At 41.0% G+C, this 9,954-nt stretch overlaps 1 protein-coding gene across 1 annotated transcript; it reads left to right on the top strand.

Annotated features, from left to right (window-relative positions):
- The first annotated feature begins 435 nt into the window (after window positions 1–435).
- On the top strand, window positions 436–750 carry LOC110269315 (uncharacterized). The gene has a single exon (XM_021117077.1). It carries the CDS (start codon window positions 436–438, stop codon window positions 748–750), a length of 315 nt encoding a protein of 104 aa, XP_020972736.1.
- The last annotated feature ends 9,204 nt before the right edge of the window (window positions 751–9,954 follow it).

The raw sequence follows: 9,954 nt of genomic DNA, 5'->3' as shown, positions 1-9,954 counted from the left end.
ATTATGCATTAAAAAAGAGTTTAATTTTAATAGACAAACAGAGTCATAATGTAAAATATTTTATCCCATCTTATATTTATATCAATTTATTGGCGAATGATAAATCTTTAAGTGGAGTTTTAATCTACAATAAATCAGTCTTTGGTCTATCAGACTATTAGGAAATATTGAAAAAAAACAAAAAACTAGACGTGCATCAAAGTTAATTTATATATATATATCCATGTCTTGTTGCTCTATTCCACAACCCCATGTATTGTCCTGAATAACCGTCAAAACTGACCCTCACAAGCATCGTGGCCCCTATTTTCTCTCTTTCTCGTATTTCATCCTTATATCTTCATTTATATAATATTAATAACTTCCAAGTTACAAGTTCCAACCATGAACCATCGATCTTAGCTTGCTCTCTTTTGTGAAAAAGTGACCAAGACAATGTCTTTGAAGTCCATAAAGGGAAACGCCACAGCTGAAGAAGCTTCATGGTACTGTGCACTTCTCCTTGTTTCTTCCACTGTCCTAATCATGCTAACCATCTTCACTGATGAACACAATAGCAGCACTATTATTACTCTCCGACGACCCTGCGAGGAGATCTATGTGGTCGGAGAAGGGGAGACGCTTCACACCATAAGTGACAAGTGCGGTGACCCTTACATCGTTCACAACAACCCTCATATCCATGACCCTGATGATGTCTTCCCTGGCCTTGTCATCAAGATTACACCTTCTTCTTCTTCTTCTCAATAATATTTGTAGTCTTATTAGTTGTGTTCTTTTGTTATTAGAATAGGAAATTTTTAATAATCGTCATATATGCGTTTGAACATTGAACTGTTTTATATGCTACTATATATAATGTGAAACTCTTTTAGTATTGATGAGGTGAGTATAAAATGCAACATATTATTATTTCATTTATATAGTGTTGCATACAAGTTATGAATAATTTGTGGAAGCAGCAGCCAGAGCATACATATGGTTATGGCTAAAGAAAGTTTAATCTGTGTAGTAGTTTCATCAAATAATATAAGAATGTATAAAAGATAAAGATTTGATTGTGGAACACTAGAACTTGTCGATTCGAGTGAGGTAGAAGATGTTTTGTTTCATAGCTAGAATTATATAAGATGGGGAACCTAATGTTATAACAAAAATGCTATTTATATATTAAAATTAGTTACTAAAATGAATTATATATTATGTATTTTTATATCAATACATATCTATGTAGTTTAATTTATTTTAAATATGTATTTTATATTAGTAATTAATTTTAATAACTGATTTTAATGTATATCTAGTATGGTTGAATATACAATGATTGACAAACATTGTAGCAAATAGTATGTGCAGTTGATGATTCAAAGATTTTAGGACAAACTTTCAAAGCTTTGATTGTCAAGGAAGCTTTGAATTGGATCTGAGGTTGAACTCTCATCGTAACTCCATCACAAGGCTGATGAATCTACAGGCACTGAAAAGTGAGCGATGATCTGGAAGACTAGAGGAAATTCAAAACTCCAACTCGATAATTGGAGGTCATGCAAGAACCTGGGTGAAAAATGCTAATGCCCCCTTACTTCCATCATTAGGGGTGAAAAATGCTTATCAATCTTTAGCAAATATTTTTAATTAGGAAAAATATAGGTAGACAATGAAAATATTAAATAATGTAAACAATAAATATATCGAATGATCATTTTACTAGTGTAAGGATGATTATTTTAATATTAAAATTTAGATAATTAATTTAGAAGTGCAGGATTGGTGGTTGTTCATGTTGTTCAAAATAGTCATTGTTCCCCTAGCATTCCCCAATTAATTATTGTAGGGCGTTCTTTCTTAAACCGATCTTTCTCTTTGCTTCAATTAATTGCCATTGTTAGTTTACTTAAACTTGCATCCTTGTAAATTTTATATTAATCTTTTTTCCCTTGCTTTTGCAACTGCTTACCTTTATATTTTTATATATTAAGAAACTATTTTGCATGATTCAACAACTCAAGTCTCATAGACGGAAACATTTGATTGATCGGACAACAGGCTATAAATAAAAGTCTATTGTATACTATCTAAATCTTTAAGAGCATTACAATCTAGAATTTTTTTTTCCTTTTTCTTTTTCTTTTAAGAATGCTTCTTGAGCAGTACCATTGACTATAAAAGGAATTAATTAAGGAAGTATTACATTCAATAAGAGATCCCTATTTCACTTTTTACATTTAAGCTATGCATATAGCAATATTTCTTATATTCCGAGTAGAATATAGGCAGTATGAAATTATTTATGCTATTAATAAGAAAAGAGGAGTGCTAAGGGGCCAGCAGAATTCGTGATGTGTAGCCATCAATTAGCTATCATCAATAATGTTACTGGTGTGAGATGACATCTAATAGTGTAGAATTATTCATTTTTCTTTTGATTGTTAAGTGCTGGCCAGATTTCAATAAAAGTATTGCCCCCTTAGACTTTCTCATAAGAAAATTCAATTTTGTCAATTATGTGAATTCATTCTAATCATTGCCAACTATAAAAAGTTTAAGCAGACTTATATTATTTGCTAACTATAGTATTTTGCAGAAATTTAACCAAAGAATTTCAGATATATTAAGATGGGTAACCGGAGATCATTGGGTTGGATTAGTTTGGTTGGCCCAATCATCTGAAAGAGGAAGCGTTCGAGTGGGTTTGTGATCCAGGGCCTCCGTCCGACTTATGTGGAGAGAATGGGGGGTGGTACCTGCAAAGACACTCCGATGCCAAAGTCAGCAAGGGAGCAAAACAGGTCTAGAGAGTATTGGGCTTAGGGATGCCTGAGAAGTGTCAGTATATTTATAGTGGTGAACCCATAACCACCGTTGGAGTAGTTCCGCCATTTAAGGGGGATAATCGTCCCTTTATCTTAGGAAAGTTGAGATATGGCTTCTGGAAGTGGGTAGAGAGAGAGAGTATTGGGCTTAGGGATACCTGAGAAGTGTCAGTATATTTATAGTGGTGAACCCATAACCACCGTTGGAGTAGTTCCGCCATTTAAGGGGGATAACCGTCCCTTTATCTTAGGGAAGTTGAGATATGGCTTCTGGAAGTGGGTAGAGAGATTTTAGGGGCAGTTACTCATTTGAATGAGTGATTATCTGCCAGGTAATCATTGTTCCCGACTTCCTCAGAGCTAGTCGTGGTATGAACCGACTTCGTAGATTGAAGGTTGGTGTAGGGTGAGGCTCAATCCTTTGGATTGGGCCTTTCGTTCGGATCCTGGGCCTTAGCGTTGGGCCAGGGTATGAACAAGATATTTCTAATATAAATATTGGAAAAGCTTGATCTAATATTCGGATTACTTTTCCGCCGAGCTCTATGGTGTTGATTTCCTTGCCTTTTCCCCTCAGGTTCAAGCTTTCATTGTAGCACTTTCTTGCCAATTTCTGGTCCCCCCGCACCGTTGCTATCCCCGCTGGTGTCGGGAATTTCATGCAGAGATGGGGAGTAGACACCACCGCTCCGAGTCGATTTAGGGTAGCTCTGCCGATTAGGGCGTTATATGCCGACCCTACGTCGATGACTATAAAGTCTATGCTCAGAATTTTGGATTTTTCCCCCTTTCCGAAGGTAGTGTAGAGGGGTAGAAATTCCAGTGATTTTATTGGCGTGTCGCTTAGCCCGTACAAGGTGTCGGGGTAGGCTCTTAACTCCTTTTCATCCAACCCTAGTTTGTCAAACGCAGGCTTGAAAATGATGTCTGCCAAACTTCCTTGATCTGCTAGGGTTCTGTGGAGATGGGCATTGGCTAGGATCATGGTTATTACCACTGGATCATCGTGTCCAGGGATAAATGAGATGGTAGGGAGGTCGGATGATTCGCTTCCGACCTGGTAGACTCGCTTGAGGTGTCTCTTGCGAGAGGACTTGGTGAGTCCCCCTCCTGCAAACCCGCCTGAGATCATATGTATATGTCTCTCCGGGGTTTGCAGTGGTGGGTCTCTTCTGTCTATGTCATCTCGCTTTCTCTTCCCATGATTGTCCGACCTTTCCATGGGATATCTATCAAGTCGGCCTTCTATGGCCAACTTTTCTATCACATTTTTGAGGTCGTAACAATCGTTTGTTGAGTGACCATATATCTTATGGTACTCACAGTAGTCGCTGCGACTTCCTCCCCTTTTATTTTTAATGGGCCTGGGAGGCGGCAGCCTTTCAGTATTGCAAATTTCTCTGTATACATCCACTATGGAAACCTTTAGAGGAGTATAAGAGTGATATTTCCTTGGTCTGTCGAGACCGAGCTCTTCTTTCTTCTTGGGCTCCCTCTCCCTTTCTTTTGATGAGGGAAGATGCCCAGGTCGCCAGTTCGGCTCTCGTAGTCTGGCATTCTCCTCCATGTTGATGTACTTTTCGGCTCTTTCTTGTACATCACTTAAGGAGGCAGGGTGCCTTTTTGATATGGACTGTGAGAAGGGACCTTCTCTGAGCCCATTTACTAGCCCCATTATGACTGCCTCAGTGGGCAAGTCTTGAATCTCTAAGCATGCTTTGTTGAACCGTTCCATATAGGCCCGTAGAGATTCTCCGACCTCCTGCTTTATTCCCAGGAGGCTTGGTGCATGCTTTACTTTATCCTTCTGGATGGAGAACCTCATAAAAAACTTCCTCGAGAGGTCCTCAAAGCTGGTGACTAACCTCGGGGGGAGGCTATCAAACCACTTCATCGCCGCTTTCGATAGGGTGGTCGGGAAAGCTTTGCAGCGTGTCGCATCAAAAGCATCAGCCAGATACATCCAACTTTTAAAATTGCTTAAATGATGCTTCGGATCTGTGGTTCCATCGTAGAGGTCCATATCAGGGCTTTTGAAGTTTCTTGGAACTTTTGTCCTCATTATGTCCTCACTAAATAGATCCTCACTAAATGGGTCCTCCCCTCCTAGGGGTGATTCTTCTCGATTGCCACGAGAGTTCCGACCTTTTAGGGAGGATTCTAACCTTAAGAGTTTTTCTTCTAACTCTTTTCGTCACGCCATCTCCTCCCTTAGGTTCTTCTCTGTCTCCCTTTGTCGTTCCAGCTCCTGTTCCAGCTGTTCCAAACGACCTTGGTGGCCATGGACTAGCCCCATTAGTTCAGTCGCATGGGGTGGTCCATCCTTTCCTGATTCACGTCCATCCGAGGAGTTCATCTTCGGATTTTTTAATCCGGAAGTGCCTTCTCTATGTTGGTCATTGATTTCTTGGTGGTGAGTTAGGTCTGCGTCGTTGTTTCCGGTATCTTGATTCTCTTGTTCGAAATCTGACGCTACATGACCATCTTCAGGTGACATATCCGCCATCACTGGTTGACCTCTCAGGTCCCCGGCAACGGCGCCAATGTTACGATGGGTAACCGAAGATTATTGGGTTGGATTAGTTTGGCTGGCCCAATCGTCTGAAAGAGGAAGCGTTCGAGTGGGTTTGTGACCCAGGGCCTCCGTCCGACTTGTGTGTGAGAGAATGGGGGGTGGTACCTGCAAAGACACTCCGATGCCAAAGTCAGCAAGGGAGCAAAACAGGTCTAGAGAGTATTGGGCTTAGGGATACCTGAGAAGTGTCAGTGTATTTATAGTGGTGAACTCATAACCACCATTGGAGTAGTTCCGCCACTTAAGGGGGATAACCGTCCCTTTATCTTAGGGAAGTTGAGATATGGCTTCTGGAAGAGGGTAGAGAGATTTTAGGGGCAGTTACTCATTTGAATGAGTGATTATCTGCCAGGTAATCATTGTTCCTGACTTCCTCAGAGCTAGTCGTGGTATGAACCGACTTCGTAGATTGAAGGTCGGTGTAGGGTGAGGCTCAATCCTTTGGATTGGGCCTTTCGTTCGGATCCTGGGCCTTAGCGTTGGGTTAGGGTATGAACAAGATATTTCTAATATAAATATTGGAAAAGCTTGATCTATTTAATTTGTGGTTGGTTAATCACTAACCATAGCTTTATAAAACTTCATGCCTCTAATTCCCACCTTGTACTACTGTTTGAAAGTTTGTATGCAAAGAGATGCATTTCCATTCTTTTAAAACTCTTTAGTTTGTGTATCTCGACGGCTATTTGAATACTGTACTTGTAATTGAACCACTTTTTGTCATCTTTTTTCTGAAGCTAAGGTAAACAAACTATATATATGCTCTTTTTTTCTTTTTCTTTTTTTTTTTATGATTCAAATTAAGAGACATCATCAATAATTTTACATAAATGAGGAGTTTCTTGTCACAGTAAATTTTAGAAGGTTGATTTAACAGCGTTTGTATAATTTTCTGGAGTGTTTGAAAATGCTCTAGATGGTTCTGAAACGTTCTAGAATGTCCTAGAAGGTCCCGAAATACTCTAGAAGGTTCTAGAATACTCTAGAAGGTCATAGAGTATTCTAGAAGAGTGTGGATGTATATAGGAGTATAAAGAGTAGTATGAAAAAATCTAGAAGTATTTAGAAAGTTGTGGTATGATGGATATTTGTAAAGAAGGTTTTAGATGATTAATCTAGGCCGTTGATTAGATTTAATCCTAACCATCGTGGATGGCTATAAATAGGAGGTGAGAGTTAGTATGAGATGTGTGTGAATCATTTGTAACAAACACTTCAGCAATAAAGAGTTCTTTCCACCAAAGCTTCCTTTCTCTTGTGTTCTCTTGCGTTCTTAGCTTTCTTACTAAGTATTGAGGGTTAGGCTGACTTGGTCTTAGCTCAAGAGGTTGAGTAAGTCCGAGTGCCGGCACGGTAGCGTTGGAGTGTGTCCAAGGCCGTGACAATTTGGTATCCGAGTAAGGTTCGAGAGGGAGCACAAGTCGCTTGTGGGAATGGCTTCTAGTATCACCATGGAGCATGTTGAGTCTCAAAGGGGAAGGAATGTTATTCCTTCTCAATAGGGAGGCAAGAAGATCCGTTCTTCAAGTGAGCCTAGAGGTAAGGACTCTAACTTCTTAGAAGAGAGAGTTTCTGTGTTGGAGAATGTTCTATCCTCTATGGATGAGCGTTTCCAAAGGATAGAACATGATAAGGAGACCCTCGAGGTTCACGTGTTAGGAGAACTAGATGCTTTCAAAGAAAGCATGCTCCAAATTGAAGAGAAGCTTGAGAATTCCTTAAAGCTATTTGAGGAAGTTCGAGTTTGGTTCGAGGAGGCGAAATCTTGACCAACCATTATAAGGGAGACGACAAAGATTGATCTCCCCAAGTCAAAGGAGTTCAAGGGCGTAAGGGATGCTCGCAAGGTGGAGAACTTCCTATGGCAAATGGAGAGGTACTTCGAAGGCCAAGGGGTGGTCGGAGAAGCAATAAAGATACGCACTGCAGCTCTCTACCTTTCTGATAATGCTACTTTGTGGTGGAGGAGAAAGTGTGTAGATATAAAAAAGGGTACTTGCAACATAGCCACATGGGAAGTTTTCAAAAGGGAATTGAAAAGATAATTCTTCCCTGAGAATGTGGTTTATGAAGCAAGGAATAAGTTGAGGGAGTTGAAGCACAAGAGTACGATTAGCAACTACGTAAAGGAGTTTACTACTCTCACGCTTCAAATCCCCAACTTAGCATCAGAGGATGCATTGTTCTTCTTCATTGATGGACTCCAACCTTGGGCAAAGCAAGAACTACAAAGAAGGAGTGTTAAGGATGTCGATGAGGCCATCGTGGTGGCCGAATCACTCACTGAGTATCATAGGGGAGACTCTAAACCCAAGTCTTCCTCCAAGCCTAGTTCTGCTAAAGGTGGGGGAGACAAGGGAAAGAGTTTCTCAACCAAGAAGGAAGGAAAATACTCTTCAAAGAAAGAGTATGAAGAAAAGAAGAAGGCTTTCGTGCCCAAAGGGGGATGCTTTGTGTGCAAGGGACCACACCAAATGAAGGATTGTCCCAAGCTAGGGACTTTGGCATCTATCGCTGAGGAATGAGAAGCTCAAACTCAAGTAACTGAGTGTGTTGGATCTATCCAACACATAAATGCTTTAAAGGGCAAAGAAGCAAGCACTGCAGAAAAGAAAGGCTTGATGTATGTCAAAGCCTTTATTAATGAAAAACCTGTCATGGCTATGATCGACACTGGTGCTACACACAACTTCATCACGCCTGATGAAGCAAGGAGGCTTGGGTTGAAGATCACTGAAAAGAATGGCTGGTTCAAACCCGTGAACACCAAGGGTGAACCCTTTAAGGGAGTAGCGAAAGGGGCTGAGATGACTCTTGGTTCTTGGAAGGGCCTTGTGGATTTCTCAGTAGCACCCATGGACGATTTTAAAATAGTCATCGGGCTCGATTTGCAAAGAAAGGCAAATATAATACCTATGCCATACTACGATGTAGTATGTGTCATGGAAAAATGGTCTCCATGCATGGTCCCTACAGTCTCTAAAGTTGGCGGACCACCGATACTGTCTGCTATGCAACTCAAGAAAGGGTTTAAGAAGGGAGAGATTACATATTTGACTCTATTACAAGAGGAGTCAACATCCGAAAGAGAAGACGTTCCTCCCAAAATCAAGGAAGTCCTTGAAGAAAATAAGGATGTGATGCCTCCCGAGTTGCCAAAACAACTACCACCTAGGAGGAAGGTGGACCACAAGATTGAATTGGAGTCAGGAGCAAAGCCGCCCGCCTCAACACCTTATAGGATGGCACCGTCAGAACTCGAGGAGTTAAAGAAGCAACTCATGGATTTGCTAGATGCTGGGTTCATCCGTCCATCGAAGGCACCTTATGGCGAACCAGTCTTGTTCCAAAAGAAACATGATGGTTCATTGAGACTATGCATCGACTATCGAGCACTGAACAAGGTAACCATCAAGAACAAATATCTCATTCCTTTGATAGCCGATTTGTTTGATCAACTAGGTAGAGCCAAGTGGTTCTCAAAGCTAGATTTGAGGTCAGGATATTACCAAGTGAGAATTGCCGATGGTGATGAGCCTAAGACCACGTGTGTCACAAGGTATGGATCGTATGAGTGGTTGGTGATGCCTTTTGGCTTGACCAACGCTCCTGCAACCTTCTGTACCTTGATGAACGAGATCTTTTGACCTTACCTTGATCGGTTTGTAGTGGTCTACTTGGATGACATTGTTGTCTATAGCAATACTTTGGAGGAACATGTAGAACACTTACAAACCGTGTTCAAGATCTTGCGAGAGAATAACCTATATGTGAAGAAGGAAAAATGTTCCTTTGCAAGGGACGAAGTCTACTTCTTGGGACACATCATTAAAGGTGGAACTCTCTGCATGGATTAAGGAAAGGTGAAGGCTATCAAAGAGTGGGAGCCGCCAAACAAGGTATCTGAATTGAGGTCATTCCTTGGGTTGGCTAATTACTATCGGAGGTTTATCAAGGGATACTCCGCCAAGGCGGCACCATTAACTGATCTTCTCAAGAGGAATCACTCTTGGGAATGGTCGAAGGAGTGTCAAAAGACCTTTGATGAGTTGAAGGCTGCTATCACAGAAGGACCAGTACTAGCACTACCCAACTACTCAAAGGTATTTGAAGTCCACACTGATGCTTCTGACTATGCTATTGGAGGGGTTCTGATGCAAGAAGGACATCTGATTGCCTTTGAGAGTCGCAAGTTGAATGATACAGAGAGGCGATACACCGTCCAAGAGAAGGAGATGACCACGGTAGTGCACTGTCTGAGAACTTGGCGTCACTACTTGCTTGGTTCACACTTCATCGTCAAGACAGACAATGTAGCTACAAGCTACTTTCAAACTCAAAAGAAGTTAAGCCCCAAACAAGCTAGGTGGCAAGACTTCTTGGCTGAGTTTGATTTCGAATTTGAATACAAGTTAGGCAAGACTAATGTGGTAGCAGATGCGCTGAGTCGCAAGGCTGAGTTAGTGGCCATTTCTATGGTTGAAGGAGATATTATGCATACCATCAAGGAAGGGTTACATCACGATCCATTAGCCAAAATGTTGGTGGAGTTGGCTAGAGAAGGCA

The sequence above is a fragment of the Arachis ipaensis genome, chromosome B2, assembly GCF_059453495.1.
Source record: "Arachis ipaensis isolate K30076 ecotype BB chromosome B2, ASM5945349v1, whole genome shotgun sequence".
Classification (NCBI taxonomy): domain Eukaryota; kingdom Viridiplantae; phylum Streptophyta; class Magnoliopsida; order Fabales; family Fabaceae; genus Arachis; species Arachis ipaensis.
The sequence above is the reverse complement of the archived record's forward strand: the minus strand, read 5'-3'. Positions and strand labels throughout refer to the sequence as shown.

Coding starts and splice junctions, on each gene's coding strand:
- LOC110269315 (XM_021117077.1), top strand. CDS start 436: ATGTCTTTGAAGTCCATAAAGGGAAACGCCACAGCTGAAGAAGCTTCA.